The sequence below is a fragment of the Varanus komodoensis genome, unplaced genomic scaffold (assembly GCF_004798865.1).
Source record: "Varanus komodoensis strain SLA01 unplaced genomic scaffold, ASM479886v1 scaffold15, whole genome shotgun sequence".
Classification (NCBI taxonomy): Eukaryota; Metazoa; Chordata; class Lepidosauria; order Squamata; family Varanidae; genus Varanus; species Varanus komodoensis.
In genome coordinates, this window is record NW_025335440.1 from 12,533,767 (window position 1) to 12,558,888 (window position 25,122).

A 25,122-nucleotide genomic window follows, 5' to 3' on the forward strand; every position below is an offset into this window, starting at 1 on the left:
AGCACCCGGCCTCCTGGCGCGCGGGAGCAGCGCTGGCCCCGGCCCTTCGTTGCGTCCGGGAGAGCCGGCGGCGGCGGGTAGCACGCGCGAGAGCCACGGGCACGCCGCCCGGAGGCCCGAGGCCCGCTTCCGCGGCGCGGCGCGGCGCTGCCCGCCCCTGCCCTGCCCTGCGCTGCCCTGCCCGGGCCGAGCCGGGCGCCCCGGCCTCCCCACGCCGCGCTCACCCTCTCTCGCTCTGTCTCCTCTCTCGCCACGGCCCGCAGGCCCCCGATCCCGGAAACCAAAGAAGAAGAACCCCAACAAGGAGGACAAGCGGCCCCGCACCGCCTTCACCGCAGAGCAGCTGCAGAGACTCAAGGCCGAGTTCCAGACGAACAGATACTTGACGGAGCAGAGGCGGCAGAGCCTGGCGCAGGAGCTCAGCCTCAACGAGTCTCAGATCAAGATCTGGTTTCAGAACAAGCGGGCCAAAATCAAGAAGGCCACCGGCAACAAGAACTCCCTGGCGGTGCACCTCATGGCGCAAGGACTGTACAACCACTCCACGGCCTCGAAAGACGGCAAGTCCGACAGCGAGTAGAGCTGGGGCGGGGCGGGGGCAGCGGAGAGGCGAGGAGAGGAGAGGAGAAGGGGGCAGGCAGAATTGGTACAATGCAATAATTTAATTAAAAAGGGCCAGTGTATAAAGACTATACCAGCATAAATAGTGGGAATATATTGTGTATTAGATATAATTCTGCAATATTCTCTCTCTGTGTATATATATATATACATATATATACATATATATATATATATAATTTACAGGTAAGGTGTTGTAAAAAATCCAGAATATCTGATTATAAAATATTTTTTGTTTTTTGTTTTTTGTTCTATGAAAATTTTAGATGCTAACTTTATCAATTTTTTTAAAAGCTTAAGTTACCTTTTTATAGACTTAAGCACTGTTTTAAATGGACATTGGACACTGTTTTTGAAATTCAAAATATTAAAGACAACTTTTGCTGAAGTCCAAAGATTTTTATTGCTGCATTTCATGAGACTGTGAACCGAATAAATAGTTCTCCTATTTGTTCTATGAGTTTTAACGTTTCTTTTTATTTCCTTTTCTTCATTCCTCTTGTGTTTACCTTTGGGGTGGGTAAAAAATAACCTTAATACTCATAATAAAAATTACAGCCAGACTATATAAACCTGCCACCCCTCTGGAAATGCACATTAAGAAATGAGGGGAAAGACGTCCCGAGGCAGCCACGGAGCTTTGGAACGTCTCCTGCTTTGCCCTCATGCTTCTCTGTTACACTGGAATTCAGGGAAAGGGGGCAAGGGCAGTTTTTGGAGCAGCTCAGAGGAGGTTGGTGAGCAGACAGGGGCAGACTCCAAGGACGTGCTAATGCGGTCGTTCTGCTTTCCGCCTCCCGAGCAGGGCGATGGGAAAAGTTTGCGGGACGAGACCGCAACTTCCGGAACCATATTCTGAGAAGCGCAAAGGGGGCTCGGGCGCTCGCTTGTAGCTTGCTCAGCACCCCGCCAACGCACCTCGGAGCTTGCCTCGCTGCCGCGGCCCGCCAGCTCGCCCCAGACGGCACTTGCCTTTGCCCCGGGCTCGCGGCTGCCTTTTCAAGTGGCGTTCCGGAAGCAGTGTGGCCTGACATTTTTGCTCTGCTCTGCTGCGGACCAGTTCTTCAGGCCCCCGCAGCAGTTGTGGGGGGCTTCTTACGCCTGCCAGGAATTCGGAGGAAAGGGGGTCTGCACCACCAGCACCAGGAAGGGCACATTCAGGAGCGCAGGGAAAGGGGGTCGGTCGAGAAGGAACCGTTTCGGTTCCACTGGCTTCCATTATGCAAGAGGATATGAAAGGAAGCGGGAGGGCAGCCTGCGAAGTCTTTCGGTTAGAAACGGCGGGTTCTTATGGCGAGGGGAAATAATCACTACCCCCCCCCCCCGTTTGTCAGCGTTGCCTTTCATTCTGGAAAATGCGAGAGATTTTAAGTAGATACCTAATGAAGAATGGTGAGGGATCCATTAAAAGGTATTACAATGTCTGTTTTACTTACCAACCCTCTTTCCTTGTCCTACTTTCTATATATAGAATGTTTTGATTCTAATGTGAGATATAGTGAAGCTAAGTATTGTATTTTATTTAGAACTATATCTCACACCTCCATCCCCCACCCACACCCAGCTTTGGGGGAAGAGACTGCCCAAGATGTTGGTGAGAGGCAGACGGGCCTCTGTGCAGAGGGATGCTGTGCCCCATGATGCTGGACTGTCGTCGTCTTAATTATGGAGGGTGAATTTCTCACTTTGCCTTAAAAAACCTTCTTTATTTCACAATTATGGTAGACACACGTTGTATAAAGTAGTATCAATTTGGGGGTGAAAAGAAAGAAACACAAGTCAAAAATTGCTGCTGTAACTTTAAATTCTGTGAATAACCATCAGCTGCTTAGGAGACAGGAGTCCATGACATTGCCTTTTAGCACGAAAGCAAAGGTGTGTGTTTTTTCAGTTTATGAAACATGCATTTTACAATTTGCAGTATCAAATATTTATAATCTTATGAAATATGAATGTTTCTATTTACAACTGTGGTCTCAAAATTGTGGACATTTTCACTGCATATTGTGTGTTTAAATCCTTGAAGACTGCATTAAATAAAAAAACCCAAATTTATTATGAAACATACAATGCGTGCATCTAACCTTGTACTGGAGTGATATGCAATCCTTAAAGTACATTCCTGAGTCCCAGGAGAATTGTATATAGGTGTAAAAGAGTTGTGAACGTCAATTTAAAAGAAGAACAATTTTGCTACCAGACGGTTAATCAATTTGTTGAATAATTAAGAAACTTTAAATGATTCATATATACATGAGGAAGGGCTAGGGAACTTTAATATGAGAAATTGGGTGTTTAAGGTTACTATTATATCATATGTTTGTAACATATGTACAATATTTTTTCTACTATGACAACAGAATTCTTTTCCCACAAAACAGGCATTTCAGTATCTAGGTATCTGAAAGTGTAAACCTATATTCACTTACTTGGGAGTAAGTCTCATTTTCTTAGTACATTTGAGTAGATATGCATAGGATGCCACTCCTATAAAAGTTTGCTTGAAAAACCTAGTTATATAAACTCAAATACGAATCCATGAATAATGACAATAATATCCGATCTGCATTTCATATCTAGTGAAAATGCTGAAATCAGTGGCATTTTCTCTTCCTTCAGTGAAATAAAGATGTTATCTGCAAATATCTCAGCTAAGTATCCTGTAGAGACTTCAAAGGAAGTCATAAGTACCCTATATCAAACCAGATCTTATTTCTATTGTAAGGGAGCAAAAGCCTTGGTTAATGTAGCAAAATGTTAAATACATATGATATTCTATAATTATTCCATTAGTTAACATTTAAAATATATTTCGCATATCCAGATATCACATGTATATTTATAATGCTCAGTAAAAACTGAATACAATCTGATGTTTAACATTTAATTATTTTAATAGATTTGGATCAAAATTATGAATTTAGAAACTAGGAATTTTGTGAAACTAGGTTTTGAAAGGGCTGAACAATCTGAGATATTTTTGCCGGAAAACATCGGGGCATTGCAGGAAAGATTGTCCACTATTTCACATGAATCAGTGCCTGCTGAAGTGCATTCTAGGTTGAAACCAAAAACAAACTCAAACTACATACCAAGTCAAGGGTGCTACACTACCGTGGGACTCAACACGCTAACTGAAATAACTGAAACACAGATTTGGTATGAGGTAACTTGAGATAGAGTCTGCAGTCCAATCACAAGGAAGATCACTTGCTCAGAAGTTCCCTCTGTTTGGAGGGTCTTATTCGCAAAAAATGTGCACAGAGGACTACATCCTCAGAGACTAGTCACAGAGACAAGATGTTGCCGTAATTGTTACATGTTTGCAGATAGGATGGGGGCTCTAGTCAGCCATATCACCCCAGGATATGAGCAGTACCAAGAGGAGAAGCAGGAAATGTTTTGAGGCAGCTAGGTCTACTGAATGGAAAAGTCAGTTCTACTGCTATCTGGTGCAAAGAAACAGCTTTTCAATACTAAAGCACAGACTAAAGGAAACCAGGCCCAGGTATTGGATAAGGGAGAGGGCATGTACTCTTTTGTTCAGAAAGTTCAGTCCCTGTAAAACGACTAGGAGGCAATTGAAGGCAAAGCACAAAATCACAAATCTATTTCCATCTCTTTCTACACCTAGTAATATCGCATTGTTTAAAGAGCCTTCTATCTTCTTTGACTAAATCATTACACTTGTCATGACAGTTGCCAATGGTCACATGTAAAACTATATTAACTCTGTAAAAGGATGTGTTTTTAGATCCTATGAATGCATACTGTTTTTAATGTGCTTCATCTACAACCCTGTTAAGACAAAGTGTTTCTATTAATCCAACTTTAGACCTACAGAAACCAAGGAGGCAGAATAGCCAGCTTGAGTGAAATCTTTTCTGGTAGAAAGATGGGGCACAGAGCAAGTGACTACAATGAATACACTGTAATAATTCCTGCAATTTCATTTTATCTGATTTAGGGTCCTTCATGTTGTAGGGTAGTCATGTACATGTAATACAATTTAAGATTTTAAAGTATCCCTATTTACATACATTGAATACATCTAGGTACAGAATTTCTAGGATTTCTAATACTAGATATTAAATTCGAAGTAATAGGATCATAAATTCCAGTAGAGAGATGAATGAGACCTGGTAACACATGTAACCCAATGCTTAACAGATTTACTTAAAAGTCAGTTGGATTTATTATAACAGAAATTAATTCCTACTAAATTACCTTTAGGCACTTAGCTATAAAATGTAGCAATCCTATACAAATCTACTTGGGAGGGGCTGCGCTGAACTCAGTGAGACTTACTTCTGAGTAGACACAAGAGTTAACTATTCAGTGCTTCTGAAAAGAAGGTTTGGCTCCAGGGTTTTATTTTAGTTCTTTTTACAGTAGTCACAAACAATGGCATTTCTTTTAAAAACAAATATATCACTTACACGGAGCTTTAAAAGAAACTGATACCAGATATAGTATGTGATATTATTGGAAACTATGTTTAAAAGCATAATCATGTATGATTAATTTTAATATGGACATTAACTTTAGGCAAGTAACTTCTTTCATAAGCAATTTCTTTTTTGACATTACAATCTGCTTAAGGAATTGCTCCATAGTAATAATGCTGCAATCTGTAATGTCCCAGTCAGGCAATATTCCAGGACATATCTAGGCACTATATATGCAAATGTACCTCCCTTTTGTGCCATAGGTATAAGAAATAAGAGATGGATTCGTTGACCGCTTACACTGGTGTACATCTACAAAAGTTAATAGGGCTACTTCTGTCTAAATGGTCAGTGACTCCCTCCCTTAGAGGGCAAAACTATTTAGCAAGCTCGGAGTAGTGGCAAAAAGTCATTCCACATCCCGCTGATTTAATATCCGACCTGTCTATTCGATCCCCGCCCATGCAGCCATACAACATGCCCCTGGGATATCTGGATTTCCAGACTAGCATCTCTGACTACAAAATGCTTAGGCAATGGACGTAAAAGTAGCACAAATGAATTTCATAAACATTCAGACTGACTTCAGCAAATCAACCATTAGTGCACATTTATGAAAACAGTGTTAAAGAGTGGTTAAAACACATTCTCCTGTTTCCATAACATTTCTTCAGCATTTTTATAAGTGTAAAGCAATAGAAAAAGCCCAGATTCAGATAAAAAGAGTAGTATCTGGAGGGCTGGAAAAAAAATCTAAGAGACCTAGTCCCTACTGCTAAATGGAGCATTTCCTTTAGTTTACTGATTTAACTGTTGCCAGGATTTTGAATGCCTGGAATATTTCAGGAGACCTTTTCTGGAGTAAGAAAAACCAGAGAAATCCTCATTCCTGACTTCCGGTGGAACCTACTAGAGGTCACCCAAGCAGCACGGGCCAGCTCCCCTATACTGGTCCCCATCCTTTTGAATGTGATGTCCTGAACAGGAGCTTACTGCTAAAGTTAATGCAAGCTTAGCAATAGGAAGGAAGCTGAGAGAGGTAAAGCTGGGCTTCTTAAGATCCCAAACGTCTTTGGCTGAAGTGAGGAAAAACCATACAGCCAAAAACAACAGCCTCCACTAGCTGTATCTTGCAGTCTTATTAAGTAAGGTAAGACCTTATTCTAAGCCGCATGAAGTAGAGGCATAGATCCTTTGCTACTCCTTCCTCACACTAAGCTTGCAGTCCCTAACACATTTGTTCAGGAAAAAAATTGGGAGATTTCAAACAATTAAAACCCAATAAATTACGTTAAAAGCAGAGGAGCTGCTTCAGAGAAAATGATTTATGAGCTGAGCGCCAGGTAGATTGACCACTAGCTCCATGTTCTTAAAACATTGGCAAATATATTTCATTGAGTTGCCAGGGTCCAATGTAGGCTTATTTTAGCAAGCAAATTTCAGAAGGAAAAAAAGTCCTACAGCTCCCAGCATGCCTCAGCCAGCATCGCTGTCTAGAGAATGCTGGGAATTGTAGGACTTTTTTCTGTCATGTTTAGACAAACGGAAACATGTTTATGCACGTTTAGCATAGGATGTAACCCTTAGTGTTTTGTTTTTTTACAATAAAAGCAAGCCAACTCACTAAAGTCTTATTGAGATGAAGCAGAACAAGCACAACTTAAAAAGCATTTAACTCTTTTCCTATTAAAAAAGAAAGACAAGGACCTCACACTCACACCTTCCTTCGCAGCACTGCATTTGTGGCTTTCCTTTTTGTATATTCCTGGATAATAATGTTATGTTACGTATCTATATTGCTTGGTCTTTCCATGGACACATAAATGCACCTAGATCCATATATGATATTATTTGCACACAACTATGACACTGGCTCACTTGCAATTCACCAAGGATTTGTCTGAAGGGAAAAGAAGGGTCAGGAAAAGGTTCCAGGATGGACCAGCTGGTTGGATGCAAAATTGCTGTGACTCCACCACTGCAAGTCCTTTGCCAATAGCAAATGGACCCACTTCCAATATTCTACTAAGAAAACATTCCTTTTCCTGGATTCCCTGACTGTAGAACAGTTTGAATTATCAGGCCTTTCCTTCAGGCTTTGACAAAAGTGGCAAATACCTCCATGATCTTTCCCAGGACATCTTTCCCAACTCCTTGACTTCAAAGGGCTTTTTTGGCATCAATTTTGTACCTGACCTGGAAAGCTTGGCATTGTCCCACAATGTTCTGCTTGTCCTGGACAATACTGATGGTCTACTTCCTCTTCCCAACCCTCCAACCAGATGGTGTTTTACTTTTGAGTTCTTTGATTTTGTGGACTTGGGCAAAGTTAAACTGGAATCACTTCTGCTCATTTCCTCCACACAGTCTTTGGAAATAATAGAAGTTTGATGGAAGTCCCTCCATCCTCAGGATGGCCAACTCCTCATTTTACCTCACGTTCTCTACAGTTTCTGTAAAAATATCAGAATACTTCTAATAATTTTTGTAGGTACCCCAGTCAAAAGTAACCAGCCACCATTCCACCATTTAGGATAGTGGTTGCCTCCAATCCTGATAAAGTCCCATTCCTTGGTAAAGTTTTATTCTTTGTGTGCATGTGTGTGCATGGGTGCGGGCAGTAGAGATGGGGGAGTATTCACAGGGATTAGGTAATTAGGGAGAATAAGAAGCTAAGAAAAGCTGTACAATCAGCTCTAACATAAAAATAAAAGCATTACTTCTGGATGCGTATGATCTCACCTGACCTGCCTTTCTTTACTGCTTATGATGTTCCCTGCTGCTATTAGTGCTCAGTGAAAAGATGGAGAGGCTCTTCATTCATTCCAGGGCAAAGGATCTTCCTCTTCTGCTTTCTCAGACCGTTAGCCAGAGACATAATTTCTGTTATTACCTCAGATTCTAGCTCAGAATAGTTAGGCATAAGCACCTCCCCACACAGATGCATCCTGATTATGTGAGCCAGCATTTACTTGAAGCCACTGAGTGTTTTGCCAAAATGAGTACTTTGTATCTTTAATGCAATAACAGAACTCACAAGAGGAGTAAGTACTAAACTCTTCTTTCCTCAGACAACAATAGTTTCCTCCAACTAGGAAAAGATGATTTGAGATTACAAATGTCTATTTATGGAGGGGATGACATCATTTTATACTTCTGCCTGCCCTTCATCTCTTAGTGAATATAACTGCAGTAATGCCATAAGAAGCTATTCTACCCCCACCTCAATGGAGCCGGGTCTAAGTAACCCTTTTAAATGTAATTGGTGTTCCTATAGCTAAAACATAATAGGCTTTGATTACATGCTAACTAGAATCAAATGTAATCCTTGAGTTAATTATGTGGAGATAATTTTATAATTATATCAATTCAATTTAAAAAGCAATGCATTGTAACGTCACATTCTAAATGGAGAGTAATGACTCCAAATAAAATTCTCATTAATTTGAAGTATCTCAAACTCACATCAGGCTTCCTTTCTCCCAACTCCCATCTCTGTTACATAGCAAATGGGAACATACATTTATCTCATCTATTACCTGTCTCTGCTCATATCTAGAAAGGGAAAAACACTGGAAAATCACAGACAAAAGAGGCTGTCGGAGAAGAGCATTTCCCAGCACTGACCTGCTCTCAAATGCTAAAGAAGCTGATCTGCATTTCTATTCTGCCCAGCTTGTATGTGGAAGTAACGCCCAACGGTCACTGACTTGATGAGCTGGAGAGAGAGAATGTGCTTGTGTCTCACAGACACTCTAACTTACTATGAATAGAGTCTGTGGCCAGAAGACTGGGGTGAAGGTCAAAGCCTATGTCACAGCTGCAGGTGGTTCATTTCCTCTCCCTCTACCCCCTTCCTCCTCCCGAAGGCCATCTCACACCTTTGGAGAGGCGTGCTCACATTGGCCCTCAAGTGCAAAGGAACTGGCATAACAGATGCAATTTATTTTGAACAGTGCACTAGAAAGATAATCAAAATAATTTCTAATGATGGAGAAATTTTTGAATAGAAGCAAAAGGCAAATAAGAATGTTTATGTAAAATAAAATAACAGAACTAGGTTCAAACATACCTAGCCTTATTCAAGGGTGCCATAATTTTCTCCCAGTAACACCCTCCCCAACACATCCTCTGAAAACAAATCACCAGGAGATTTTTCAGTTTTGCTTCATCTAGTGCAGTGGTGCCTTTCCAAAAACTCAAGCAGTATGAAAGGACCATGTGCAGAAAGAGCAGCACAGTCACAGAAAAGAAAAAAAAATGCAAAAAGGGTAAGTCACCAAACTTAAGTGTCAGACTTCATAAAGGTAAATGCTCTGTAGTTCTGTTTAGAAACTGTGCAACAATACTGCAGGAATTCAACAGAGATCTGTTTACACAAAGCTTTATATGAAGTAAAAACAGGTAAGGTTTTTAAAAATTTATTATTGTTGCTAAGTCAAGAGTTGGAGCTTGCTGCCCCTTTTCAGTAAAGATTTAAGCATCCTGCCCCTTCCCCCATGGAGTTAGTTCATCCGTACCTTTTTTTTTTTTAAATGCTTCCTAGTCAAACTTGAATATGCAATGAAGCTCCAGAGCTTTGTGGCGGAAATATAATTAAACTGGTGAAAGATGTAAAAGATGAAGAATGGGGATGACATCAGGCCGATTTCACACTTGGCACTCGGATGGCTGGGCCCAAGCCGTGCTCTTGCCATGCAACACAGATCAAAGTGCACTGCCACTGCTAAAAAGGCAAAAGGGGACTTAAGTATGCTAATCCCCAGGACAAATATATTTTAATCTTGTTAGAATACAAGTTAATGCTGCAGCTCAGTGGCTGAACTTTGTCAGAGTGTAGAGATCCACTTTTACTTTAACTATGAATGAGGTAGACCTCCTGGTTTATTCATACTTCATAAAAAGTAAGTTTGCTAAATGAACCCCCTTTTACTGTTCCCTCTGAGTTTTCATTAATAAAAAAATGAAGACCAAATTTTGAGTGACTAGTTGTAGTGAATGCCTAACCTGAGATACCTCAAAAAGGAGCTGCTCAATACCCAGTGCCTGAAAATCCTGGTTGCCTTATGTCTCAAGGGAGGCAGCTAAAATTTGGGAACCAAAAATAATATTCTGTTTTCAAATGTGCCTTGTACGACTCTCAGCTTTCCTCACTGGACTGGAAAGAAACTCTTGCTGTTCAAGGAATGTTTTGTTAAAAGTTGAAGAACAAGATTCTATTTAAACAGAATATTCAGTCAGTCCTGTAGAACTTAATTCTTGCAGCATTGTACTTGTAAAATTGATACAAGGTCTGCATAATTTAAAGGTTCAGTATGTAATAGGAAGTTCTCCTGCACAAGCCCCATTGTTCTCTTGTGCTGCTTTCATTTGAATGAGGCCTGCATAGAACTTCCCAAAGGACTCTGCCCATTGTGTTTTTATTGTGGTCGGCATAGAAGGAATGCATCCATCCTAGGCTGCACCTAAGTAGATTACTCAGAAGTAACATCTGCAGGTGTTTTCAGGACTGAGGTATCATACAGCAGCTTTGTTCCAATCAGATTCAGTACTAATACAGTAATTGTATTCTACCATTGTTTTCTCTAAACAAAGAACAGCAAAAGTTGCCCAGGCCATTTATTCAGGAATGTTTAAGATTCCTGCTCCCACCCACAAGTAAATGCAAAATCAGTTTACAGATTGAAAAATTTCAAATCAGGTTTACATCTACCCACAAAGACACAACCACGAAATATATTAAAAATAGGCCCCTCTCCTCCTCTCTCTGTTTCTGTGTTGCCAATTATGGTATTTGGCTATGATTGTTCAGGATCTAAACTTTCTGTTTAAGTGATATGTTCAGTCACATGTATGTGGCAGATTCAATTGTCAGCTTTGGAGTCTTTAGATATTTGAATCTATCCTTTACCTTCTGCCTTCCAATATTTAGGAATATGGTAAATCTCTAACATAGATGCCTACTGCCCATTGACTTGCAATGAAATTTTCATTACAAAATCACTTATAATGACTAAGTATTTTATATTCAGAACTCACATCATCATCATCATCATCATCATCATCATCATCAATTCAAATAGGTTCAACAACAAAATGTTGCATTGTATTCTAATCTGCTGATAGGAGTGCTCCTGCTGGGGATTCCATACAGCCAGCCATGTTGACTTCCAGCAAACCATTCCATCCTACTCCCTCAGTCTCCAGTTTTCTGTTTCTCTTTCACATTCAGTCCTTTACATTTCATAGCTACTGAGCATGGTCAGTCCATGTTGGACTGTTTTCTGCCCTCTTAGTTTGATGCTTTTAGATTTGTTGTAATTCTGCAAATCTTATATTCCCCTGAGTATGCTGACACTCTGTTTCTCAGTGGCCCCTTTGTACTGCTTTTTATAAACACAACAGTATGAGGGAAAACAAATTAAAACCTCTATAAGTGTACAGTGGAATAATATAGCAAACATAATGTGCATTATTAGCATCATTATTAAAATTGCTTAGATACATTTCTCAGAAAATAGGCTCAAGGCTTCTTACAACAAAAATTAAAATGTTGTTGACAACAAATCAGCAAAAATGAATCAACAATAAAATCCATGATCAGATAAAATAACTGATTATGAACAATGAGGGCCCAAGAAGCCATAAAGGTGCAGGAGGTAGAAGAGGCAGAAATATACAGCAGTGTCCATGAAATATGAGCATGGAACATCTCACTAGAATGACCCATGAAGATTAGCAGTATGTCAATTGGTTGAATATTAGCGGGTATAAGCAAAGAATGGATTACCCACGGGCAAAACATGTTTGTCTATTATTTCATTAGGTTTATTACTATTCTGTGGAATTATAACAATACTGTTCAAAAGTGACTATTTTCTTGAATTTCACAGTTATATTGTTATGCTAACCACTTTGATAATTTTATTGAAAAGCAGTAGAAATAAATGCCTTGTACATTGAAGGTGTTTCCAGAGCCTTTGATACTTCTGTTTAATGTATAAGTTATGTGGCTTTTCCAACATGAAGATACTTCTGACCTTGCAGTTAGCCAGGCAAAACTTGCAAGTTTTCTATGGGGAATGCCACCTAGGTTCTCTTCAAAATTAAGTCAGTTCTGGATTATGTAAAGCAGTTTTTTAAAGAAGATTACAAAAATTAGTCTCCAATAATTTCCAGCCTTTTAAAAGACCATTAAATATGTAGCAATATGTTTTAAACCCCTTATGGACTCTATTTCCATCCAAGTATAATTACTATAAAACACTGATAAAAGTATCATACAACTACAAACACAGAAGTATTAAAACTAAAGGAACCAGTATTAGAACAGCAGGTATCAGTAATAAAAGGCCTTTCAGAAGATAAATGTTTCTGGCATCCAACTGAAACAGGAAAAAAGAGGTGCTTGCTGGACTTCTTTGGAAGAGAATTCCATAACTGTGGTGCTACCATGGAGAAGGCCCCATCTCTGGTACTCACCAAGCAATTCTTCACTAAAATCATGCCAGAAAGCAGAGTCTTTGCTCCTGATCTCAGAACATGCATAGGTTCATGTGGATGTCATCTTTAAAACAGTTGTCCCTTACTGACTTACAGAGTTAAATTCTTAGACCAGAACTTTAGAGTAAGCTCAGAAATGAATTGGTAACCGATGGAATTGATGTAGGGTAGCTGTAATGTGAGCTTGGGCCTACCAACATACTGGGGCCACATTTTGTGCTACTTATAATTTATGTTACAGGGTGAAATACAATGTAACACTGGAGTCCACAAAGAATATCGGACTAGTCCAGTCTGAATATAATTGAGACATATCACATTTGTCTTTTCTAGGTAGACCCACAGTTGGGGAACCACTCAAAGGTGGCAAAAGGTGCTTCTAGTCACCTAGTTATTCAAAGTTAATTTATATCAAGGAGCATTTCCAAAGCAGTTTCCACATCTCCAACTAAATCAAATATTGAAAAAGCTCTTTAAATTCACTTTATTAAGGATGAGTGTTCTGTATTATTTGTATGTATGCATGCTTGTCATCTTAGCTCAGAAAAGTCATTTACAGTTTTTACATGTCTAATAAAGTATGAAAACCTAACTTCATATAATTTCTGTAATTCAGTATTGATATAAAAAGTGATTTAATAGGCCCTTAAAGCACAATAATAAGGGCATTTGGACCAGTATTTTAAATATTAATTTATTCTGTTTTGTTAAGTAATTAGATGTCATGAACAGTAACTCATTATTAACAAATGCCTTTAAGCTAATACTTCCCTCTTTTTGGATCACTGAATTTTCTATTTTAAAATATGAATGACTCAAACTTGAAATCATGCTACCCATATATAACTTGATAGCCCACTTAATGTTTCTGGTGTACACACACACACACCTTATGGAAGGCAGTGAGGAACAATGGTTTAAATCCTAGAACATCAGCTTATCTGAGTTCAGTTTTTAGCTAATTTTGTCCTTGTTTACAGCTAAGTACATTATTGCATAAAAATGAATTTGCCTCAGTTTGCAACACTCTGTGGATGTTGTGGAAACTTGTGTTTATTGCCTTCCACAATATCATAAAGTGAATGTATGAAAAAACTGGAAAAAGTGTCCATTCCTACAGGCCACACTAATTAAAATTATAGTAAATGTTATTTATTTATTTATTTATTTATTTACAGAACTTATATGCCGCCCCATTCGCCGAAGCCTCGGGGCGGCTCACAATCATAAATAAATAACATAATATAAAACAATATAATTTAACAGTATAACAGGAAAATTTAAGTCACCCTGGCCAAAGAATAAAATAAATAAATAATAAGTACCAGAACAATAAAACAATGAAAACTCAGACATTAGTGTGAGAAGCTGGTTATTTGGGGTTTCTTTTTAAAGTAATCTGTTTTTTTAATCTAGTATTAATTTGCACTAACTTTTGGAAAATTACAATTGGAAATTGTCGGACTGCAATTGTCAGACTGTCCACAATTTTTATCTTACACAGTTTTCTATTTGCCAATCTTACACTTTGTAAGATTTGTGAAGGTTATAATATTAGAGAATATAAACCCTGAGAATAAGCCTCATTAAACTTAAAGAGAGTTACTTTTGAGTAGAAATGCTTAAAATTGCACATAATAAAGCATTTGCAACCAGTGAATGGCAGTAAACTTAAAAAACAGAGACAAGTGAAAGCATATTATGCACAAAATGTAAAATCATGCATCTGAATTTGAATTAATAAATAAAATTATTCAACTGAAATCACAATATTACTACTTATTGAAATTATTAATTTTCATTTAAAATTGAAAAATAGTTTGTTTACTGTTCATTTTTGTTTTATTTATCCTGCTTTTTGCTTTTATAACCCTCTCCCTCTCAAAAAAGACCTTTTTAAAAAATCAGTGTACAGTTTCTGAACATGCCCTAGGTTGTCAAGCATGGAACTTTAAGTTATTTCAAATGAATGTTTGAATCATTCATTTAGGAGAAAAATATATTTTATTTAGATATTAAACATCAAACTTAGCTTTCAAACAATAAATGCTGGGATTAGTGAGATTTATGTAGTATCTGTTATATTATACACATAGTAGTCTCAAACAAGCCTGGCTGCCTAATTCATGTATTTTGATTTGCATGTTTTGGTTAATTGTTATTTATTGCTGTTTTATTGTGGTTGTTTTAATGATTGTAAGCTGTCCTGAGATGCCATGCATAAGGGACAGCATACAAAAGTTTTAAATAAATAAATAAAGTATGTATGTATCTGTGGAAGGAGGCCATTTATTCTATATCGTCCACATGGGTAAGCAATCTAAGTACATTTATTATTGCTGTGACATATTTTTATTTATTGAAAGAAACCAAAGTATAGTTCCATAGTTCCATTTTAACCTCACAACAACATCCCTGTGAGGTAAGCTAGGTACATATAGAACTAACCCCCTTTCTTATGTCATTCTACGTGCAGAGAGGTTCATAAAGTTGGAAGGAAGTGTAAGCAACGATCATTGCGTAACACACCACATTTATTACTTACTCATGGTGAAAACAAACTGAAACAACTCCTCATTAGATTATGCCACATTCTTTTCTGACTTTCATAACATGGTGGGTTTTTTCCTAAAAAAAGTGACTGTTCCTAAAATAACAAAGAGTCTTGTAGCACTTTGAAGACAAACAAATTATAGGCTTTCATGGACTAGAGTCCACTTTATCAGATTCATTAGGTTCTTATCCCAAATTGGCAGTTACAGGGTTAAATCCAACCTCACACTAGCAGACATAAACTAGTTTGGTGGCCTTCCCTCCTCTTTCCTCTGCCTTCTAGTCCCCCCACCTCCAATACAACCCCCAGAAATCTTTAAAGGGCTTCCCAGTCCTTCAAAGCAAATTTTGAGGTGAGCACAGCTGTGGGGAAGAAGGAGTGTAACTGCTCTGCCTACCCAGTTTTGCCAATGGAACTGCTTCTATCACTGAATAACACAACAGGATTAAACTGATATACACATACCACGCAGGCTCCCAGTTTGTACGTCTGAAAAAATGGACTAGTCCATGAAAACTATGGCATCATATTATTTTTACTCTTTAGGCTATCCTTTCAAAACAGTCTGTTACTATAACCTTAAAACAACTACAGATCTTGCATAATTCCATTAAGCAAGAATAGGCAATGTGGTGCTTATAGTATTAATTTGCCCTCTTGCACCTTTCTTGGTTCCTGCCAAGATGCCTTCTCTTCCACTTAAGAACAAAACACATTTGCTCACTGCTTGTGGAAATGGCCATTTAATAAGTGTCTGTTGTTGCTAAAAACTGTAGATTCGAAAGGGTCATTTAGCTTCAGGGGTTGGGGTTCATACCCCACCTCTGCCCTATTTCAGTCTTCTGGGCAGGTAACATGTTCTTTGCCACCCATAGTAGGGATGTTGTGATGGTGCCCAAGATAGTTTCTCAAATTGCCAAATGGACTCCCAATCTCAAAAATTTGTCTATTCCTTCGGTAAAGTGTTATGGATGTTTCATCTGCTGCTTTAAGATAACTAAGTATGATTACATATATGTTTGCATTAAAAGATAAAAAACTTTAGCAATAAACTTTAGTCATGAATGATGACAAAACACTTAATTCAGGTACAAAATGAAAAGCAGTCCTGGATGCATTAAGCAATAACACATTTATTGCAGCATAAGCTTTCCTGAACTAGAGCAGGGGTGCAAAAGTGCAGCCCATGAGTCTCAAATCTGTCAGGCAGTTCTCAGACACCCATCATCTGCAACAAATGAAGGGCAGGTGGCGGAGCGGTGGGGGGAATAATGTTCTAGTAATAGACTCTATTATTCATACCATAGAAACCCACTTCTAGAGCATCCCTGGAGTGCTTGAAGTTCCCTGCATATTTCCTGGGAATCAAATTTCTGTGCCAGGAACCATAGAACCAGTGTTTAGAATATTTTTCTCTTTTCCTTTTTCTTCAGTCTGATTGTCAATGCTATTGCTGCAAGACTGTAAATTGTTGCTGAAATAAATGATTGTATGCATCTGTACATATGTTGTCCCTGCCAACCCACCAAGTGTGGCCTTCAGGACCAAAAGGTTGTGCAGACCTGAAGTAGAGTCTAGCTATCTGTGTAGCTGATCTCTCTCATAATATTGGTGTAAAATCCAGATGTGCTTGATTTTAACTAGGCAGACTGCCTGCTTGTATATGGAAGGTTAATATATTCCATGGTGACTGCAAGATCTAAATATCCCAGTTCACATAATTTGTTAAGATGTGTGTAACAGTGAGGGTACCATGGACTGTCATCAGGAGAGGGAGGGTTAGGAAAGACACTCCCATCCTGATTACTGTGTTATTTCTACAGAAGGCCATCAAGTGTGAGCAACAGAGTAACAGAGCCCAAATCTTTGTTCTCTATCATTTCTGTTTCTACAGCAGATCACCACCTGCCAACAAGAAAGGGCTAAGTAAACCAGCCTCCCATTTTCCAACACTCACAGCCATACTGACTGGGGAATGCTGGGAGTTCTAGACCTTTTCTCTGTGTAAAGATGCTCAGGATTTTATCTTTAATGGTTGGAAATTTTTCTCAAGCTGTACTTGACATACCAGCCAGTACAAACAGCTACAGTATATCTTATTTGCTCTATAAAACTAAAAATTGTAATCCTAAATACCATATGCACTGGGCAGCATGCATTTCACACCAATTTTCTAATGAAGATTGTAAAATCATGTGAAGGGAAACAATACATTTATCTGCATCAATCAAAACATGTAAATATTCTGCAGTGGAAGCAGATATCTCAGGAATGAAACAACTTTTCAGGTATCCAATTGTCCAATATAAAGCCCACTCTCTGGCTGCAGTTTTTAAGTATCCATGCCATTAGTATTATGTTTCAAACATATTTGTAATCAAATTACATTATGTTACAATCATATTACAGTACAAAGTCAGCTGGTTGCCATAGATTCTGAGGTTATAACAACCAAAGTTGTTCATAACACGTACTATGTTTTAATCAATTTGTTTAAGGCTGAAGTCCTAAACACACTTACGGGAAAGTAAGCTCCTAATCAGTGGGATTTATATCTGAATAAAGTTGCTCAAGGCTGAGATGTTAAGACTAGGAGTCAGTTCATACAACCTTTTGGGGGCTCTAGGGTAACTTGTCAATCCCATTTAAATCTGTTTACTGCAAGCACAAGTGCTACGCAGGTCTGAGCAGTTGCAAATGGCAAAAAAATTACACAGTTCCTACAGATATTGTGGCACCAACATATTAATGTACAATTAGAACTACAGTCATGAACAATGGCACAATAAAAGCCAGCACTGAAACCAAACTATGTAATTGGTCAAATACAATTATGCAGCTGTACGAAGAACAGAGTGCCAAAACGCGTGCAGGGGCATCTGGCAAATAGCTCCGACATACAATTTCCACAGTTGGGAAGCTACCTCAGGAAAGTAAGTTTCCCATCTCACCACAAAGATGGAGCCACTTCAACCGCAGATAACAACGCTCGACAGCAATGTGAAGAGTCATGCAAGTAGCCTGCACTCCACTGGAATCCCACAACCTTTTCAAGCACAAACATTTATCCTTCCTTTTGTCCTCGCAAAAGACACTTGCTGCTACTTTGTAGACAGTTCACCAATGTTATCATCATCATCATCATCATCATCATCATCATCATCATCATCATCATCATCTCTGTATTTCCCAATAGCTGAAGCTCTCTGCACAGCTTATAGCAGCACATAAAATACAATAAAATGCATCGTAAAATGCAGATAACAATAAAACATCATAAAAATTGCAGTACAAAATTTAAAGCCAAATTTTAAAAAGCTTTACACAAAAGCTAACAGAAAAATGTTTCCAAGATGAAGGAGGTTATTTTAGAACATGTTATTAAGAAGATAGTGAACAGTGCATTCTTAAGGCTTCTCCCTCTGTTTGTGTATCTGGTTTTCCACTCCTCTTTTTATAGTATTTTAAAGTATATCCCTCACTCTGCATAAAAGTTTTGTTGGAATCATGATGCTCTCATGTGAAGCTTTGACTGCATTAGTGTTGCCAAATCCTAGGGCTTTCTGCTATTTCGTCTAGGCTTCAGAATGTCGTGGAACACAATGCTAAGCAACATAGCATGTACATGCATGGAAGAAAAATGTGTATACACAAGAAAAATGTGTGTGCACCATGTACGAGTATGTAGTTTTCAGTCATTTACCAATATACTGCTCTTCCTCCCCAGGGAAAATTCCTGCAGATGGTTATGCTGTTAGAGAGAAACAGTATCTTATTGTTTCTTATTAACATCTTATTTATTCATTCACAGCACTGGTATCCTTCCTTTTTTAAAAAAAGTTAATGACACCAAACTGCTAAAAAATTGAACAGAAATATAAAAATGTTTAATATCAAACCTGAACAGGCAGACGTAATGTGCAAGCCTATGTATGTCTAATCAGAAGTAAGATACACTGAGTTCAACGGCACTAACCTCAAGCATTGCAAATGCTTAAAGAAAATGGCTAATAGGAGACAAAACAATAATAGAAAGAAATCAAGTAAAACTGTAGGAATGCCACAACATGTAAATGCACAGGGATGAACATCAAGATGTGATGTTGTGCCCAACCCATTGACAGACAAATGAAGTTAATTTAGAACAGTTAAGTGTAGTATGTTACAGGACCGTTGTGGTTTTCTCAAGTTTTATACTTGTTTTGATTTAAGTCATGTGACCAAATGCTGGATTAGATTAATCTTTATCTGTTGCGGCCTGCTCATGTAGCCCAAAGGACCTTCTGTTACTTGAGGCTGATCCATCAGCTGTGGCTCCTTCTGGACAAAGATAATCCAGCAAGGGTTATCCAACTTCTCAATGTGGATGGCAAAATGCTCACAGATGACAAAGAAAAGACAGAAGCACTCAATTTCTACTTTGCCACAGTCTTCTCCCAAAAGAGGATCTATGACCTTCCTGATGAAGGGAAAATGCAAGCTGAAGGAGCAGGATGGCGGTTCAAGATAGATAGACAAATGGTCAAGGACCATCTAATTGCATTGAATGAAATGAGTTCAAATCTTCTGGGCCCAATGAACTTGGGCAAATACTCTCTTAGGCTGCATTAATAGAAGTAACATTTCCAGATCACATGAAGTACTAGCTCCCCTCTATTCAGCACTGGTTAGGTCTCCTTTGGAATACTGAGCCCAGCTTTAGGCTTTTTTTGTCATTTCCAATGGATTTTGAATGGCCTGTCGGCTTGCAGGTCAGCAACAAACATCATTAACATAGTGCCTGCTGGCTGCCTTTGTGTCTGTGCTGATAGTGAGATAGTGAGGGCACTGCTCTGCTTGGGATTGGTGTGTGTGGTCCTGCACCGAGTGTTTTTTTTTTTTTTTTTACAAAAAAAGCACTGGGCACCACAGTTTAATAAAGGTGCAGACAAGCTGCAAAAGGTTCAGGGGAGGGCAACAGTGATGATCCAGGAACTAGAAACAAAGCCCAATGAGGAGAAATTAAAAGATGTGGGCATGTTTAGCCTCAGGAAGAGTAGACTTAGGGACATGAGTAGACTAAATACTTGAAAGGCTGTCACAAAGATGAAGGCCAGGATCTCTTCTCAATCATCTCAGAATGCAGGACAAGGAATCATGGGCTCCAGTTAGATTCCAGGAAGTCAGGTTCTAGCTGAATATCAGGAAGAACTCCTTGACAAGAGCAGTACGACAAGTGACAAGGAACCAGTGACCTGAGGTGGTGGGCTTGAATACAGTAGAGGCAACTGGACAGCCATCTGAAAGGGATAGTTTCACTTGGAGTCCTGCACTGAGCAGGGGATTGCACCTGAGGGCCCCTTCCAACTCTGCTGTTCTGTGGGGTGCCACTGAAGACAGCTGAGACACTGCAGCTTAGTCTAGAACAAGGGGACCAGTATCTCATCTACACTGAAACAGCTCCACAATTAAACTTTTCAGATTCAATTCAAAAGCTGAAACTTTAACGCTATATACAGTATATAGCTTAGGACCCAAATACCTGTTGGACTGCTGCATCAGTCTGCCTCTCAATTGAAACTGTCATCTAAGTCTGAAATGTGACATGGGATGAGCACAGCAAGTCTTTAAAATGGAGGCACCTCACCTTTGGAACGCCCTCCTCACGGAAGCTTATCTTGCATTATCAATGCCCCTGTTGCGATCATTTGGGCACCAGACAAAAATGAATATGTTTTTAGCTGTGCTTTTAGTCTTAATATTTTTATTGTTTTATATTTGTGCTATATTTGTTTGTGAGCTGCTTTGTGAACTTACATTATGGGGAAGCTAAATAAATAAATAAATTTATCTGAAGAAGTTTTGTTTTTATTATCTACTGATTTTACTAGTTATTCCTAACCACTTTGCTAGCAACGGTAAGAACATATATTGAGGGTATGGTTTAAAATCATATAATTAAAGACCTAAAAAGACTATAAATCATGTAAACTAAAGACAGAAAAAGACCAATATGTGACCTCCTGGGAATTGTAGGCCTTTCTTCTGTCTAAATTTCTGTGTGATTGTGCCCTAAATCAATAATCAAATTATTATAATATTTTTCTTTTGGTTGTCTAAATTCTTAATGCTAGGATATTGCTTCCCTCTATATCATGCATAGCCATCTACGTAACAGATCCTACAAGCTGGATCCAGATCCAAGTCATCTCAAACATAAGACCTATTGATTTCAGTAGGTATACTTTAAGTGTTACTGAGTCTGGATCTGACATGATGTGTTTTAGTTGTTCTTTTTCCACATTTATTTATTTCATTGAATGGATTGTTTCCATAGGAAGTATATCAACTGGTCCATAATTCTGGAGTGCTCCATTGCCATTTGGTGGATGTGACATGATGCTCTCACTTTCTTTCAAGCTTGGAGCTGGGGAAGGGGTGGGATTGTCCCTTTGCAGTTGCACTGAACTTTAACTTTGGGGGCCACATGCAAGTATAAGAAAGACCCCCCATCTTGTCTCCTTAACTCAGATAGACAGGAAGTCTGCAGCTCATGGCTCTGATGATTAGGTAGACAAGGAATGGCTTTCGTTCTCAGTGTCACCCCCCCCCCCACCTTTCCCTTTGGTTCTGGAAGGCCAGATGGAAGATTTGGTCAATGAGTGGCAGGAGTGCGCTAAATTCCTTGGTGGCCAAGTGCCAGAACAAGACCTCCAATCCGCAGTTTGGCGCTGTGGAGGGAGGGGAAATATTATTTCTGTAATTATGATGGAGCTTTAAAGCCCAGGGTAATGGCTGGGACCTAAACAAGCCCCTTCTTTAGCTCCAAATGTGAAACCTGGGGAAAGAAAAACAAGAGACACCTACAGAATTCAGAAGCAGACATGCACTGAATTGCACCAAATGGGAATAGGGAAGAGGCAGGTGACGACACATCATCAAGCCTCCAATGCCTGCCAAAATTTGAGGATTTCTGAGTATAACCGCCTCCTGTTCAGAATTAGCCTTATATTGACAGTTTTTATGTTTCTCGAAAAGGCAACGGTATAATCATTTGGCTTCAGAAGGCTGCACCAGGCAGGCTATTGAGGGGCCGAGCAGATGGCAAACAGCCATCAGTGCTGTGCAAGGCTGTGCAGAAACTATGAGAACTGGGGCATTACCAGTACACAAGAGTGTCCCTCATTTCACCTGGGAAACTTTGAAAGGGTGCAGCCTGGGCCCAAGGGAAGCATTTCCTCTTTCTTCTTAAATGCAGACCAGCTGCCATCCTTTCAACCCATTTTCCCTGCCCCAGCCCCATAACCGGCCCCACAAAGACAAGTGAAAACAGGGAACAAATGTATAGAATAACAGTATGGTTGCTCTGTAATTCAGTTGACTCACCATGCTCTTGCTCTGTCTTTATGCCACTGCCTTGCTGAAGCGGGTGCTTCTAGCCCCAGGGTTGAGGGGCAGCGAGGAAACCTCTTTGGGCATTCAGAATTGTTTCCCAGAGGTGGCCACCTCCAGGAGCCGGGCAACGAGCAGCGGCCAGGCGTTGGAGGGCCTGGCCAGCAAGCCTGCTGGCTCCACTGAGTGCCAGCGTTACACGGGGGCCAGGTTTTGGATGGGGCTCCGGAGCTCCAGCCACAGCGCCCAGCGGGTGCCTTGGAGCCAGGCACTTGCTCTCAGCCTAACGTACCTCACAGGGCTCTTGAGAAGATGAAATGGAGAGGAAGAGGAGAGCCAAGGGCAGGATAGAAAGAGCATAAATAAAATACCCTGTACTCAGGTTGGAGGGGCAACTGAAATGCTGGTCCCATTAACTTCTCTGCATGCAAGAGGGAAACAGCTTCTTCCCCTTTGCCTCAGGCAGCACAGGAACATGGGCCGGGCCTTGTGGCTTCAGGCTGTCATATGTCATTATTCGAACACCCTTCAGCAAAGGACTTCCTTCTCACGTATCTGACCTCTTCTGAAGCTCATTTCTGTTTTCTCCCTTTCAGTCCTCTCACACCGTTTACCCCTTATAATCACACAAACAGTTTCTTCTCTGAAGAAATGGCAGACCAGAATCAAACTAGAAGCAACATGAAAGCAAGCAAGCAAGCAAGCAAGCAAGCAAGCAAGCAAGCGGGATATAAATTTAATATGGACTAAAATAAATAAATGGGCCTCAGTGGGGAAAGGGACACTTGTTCTTCAGTGTATCTGTGGACACACAGCAGGGAGGAGAGATGGACTATATTAGCATTTCTATTATTATTTCTGTACTGCCCATAGGCAAAGCTCTCTGGGCAGGTCACAAAATTTAAGTCACCTATCCAGATTTCAACCAGGCCTAACCCTGCTTAGCTTCACGGAGATTACATAGGAAAGTATATAGGGAATAAGGTATACAGGAAAGTATATAGGAAAGGGGGTATATTTATCCCCTTGGGAGCCCCTACAGGAAGACCTTCTAGCCTGAACGTGCAAAGCGTTTTCTGTGCAGCTCAGAGTGCCTGGCATGTGCCTCCAGACAACTGTGGGGCTGTTGCCATGGCAACCAACTGCCACAGGGGGTTGGCAGTTGAAGTCGTTTAGGGCGACGCGAATGTATGGGCTTGGGGTCCTTTGGACTGGTCCCCTCAAGCCAAACGGACAGACAACACTTGCGTTGCGCTCCACAGTCATCCCGCACAGCAGTTTCTACTGAGATGTGATTAAAACTCTCTCTCTCCCTCTCACGCGCCATTTTTTGTTAAGCATGCGTCACTATGGTACAAGCATCCAGAGTTTTACAGCTGGCATTGTGAGTCTGGCAGTATGTATGTGAATATGTAAAAATACTAATCCGTATGGACTGATCCTGAGTCTTTCTGAAATGCTTCCCAGCCTGTCTTTCCTCAAGCACTGTGGTGAACTGTGCCTGAAAAATGCCCTTTGGCTCGCTCGTGGTTTCCACCACACTCTTAGGACCTGGGGTTAGAAAAATCTACTGTTGATTTCTACTGCTTGCTGATTCATAGCCAGCTTTTTAAAAATGCAAAAATCAGAGTGGTTTACAACATGAAATAAATTCAACCTACAATATAATTAGTAATGTAAATAATTGCTAATTATATATTAATAAATTTTACATTACAATTATATAAACTGAGAAGCTTCAGCAGCAGAATCAAAAAGCCACACAGTAAAAGAACAAAAACCAAACACATTTTTATTCTTATAATTTTTATAATAATTCTTATAATTATTCTCTTGTGCACTGCTTTGAGTATTTGTTAAACTGAAAGGAAAGGAAAGGAAAGGAAAGGGAAGGGAAGGGAAGGGAAGGGAAGGGAAGGGAAGGGAAGGGAAGGGAAGGGAAGGGGTATAGAAATTTTCACAAATAATTAAAGCAAAACTGAAAAAGAGAGTACAAGCACCCTGGCAATATTTGGCCCACGTGTCAAAAACCCTCTAAAAGATTGAGTCTCGGCACCGGCCTGGTTTACATTTTGTAACACTCCCTGCTTAACCAACCAGGCATTGCTGAGGGCAGGAAGGCACAAGTGTGTCCCCTGGTTCTTGCTCACCTGCCTGCTCCCCTTGCAACGAACAACCCAGGGATACCATATTCCTGGCTTATCATGATGTCTAAACAGCCTATAATTGCAACCCATGACTCACCAACAGCAACTCAAACTTCCATGTTGGGATATCATGATAAACAGCTCAGAGATGGAGGATCTCTGGGTTATTTATTTATTTATTTATTTAGGAGGCTTCTATGCCGCCCCATTCGCCGAAGCCTCGGGGCGGCTCACAATAATAAATAAATAAACACAATATAAAAACAATATAATTTGAGTCGACCTGGCTAAGAATAAAATAAATAAATAATATTAACAATTAAAATAACGTTTGAATAAACGTTAAAAAGGTCTTGAATAAACGAATAAAAAAGGTCTTCGCCTGGCACCAAAAAACAAATAACGACGGCGCCAGGCGGACCTCTCTGGGGAGCGCATTCCATAGATTGGGCGCCACCGCAGAGAAAGCCCTCCTCCG

General features: G+C 39.8%; 1 protein-coding gene across 1 annotated transcript in view; it reads left to right on the forward strand.

Moving 5' to 3' along the window:
• The window catches only part of EN2 (engrailed homeobox 2), a 15,057-nt gene extending 14,477 nt beyond the window's left edge, over window positions 1-580 (forward strand). Inside the window, exon 3 of the mRNA XM_044425002.1 lies at window positions 264-580. Coding sequence (XP_044280937.1) covers window positions 264-580 — 317 coding nt within the window. The remainder of the gene's footprint in view (window positions 1-263) is intronic.
• The last annotated feature ends 24,542 nt before the right edge of the window (window positions 581-25,122 follow it).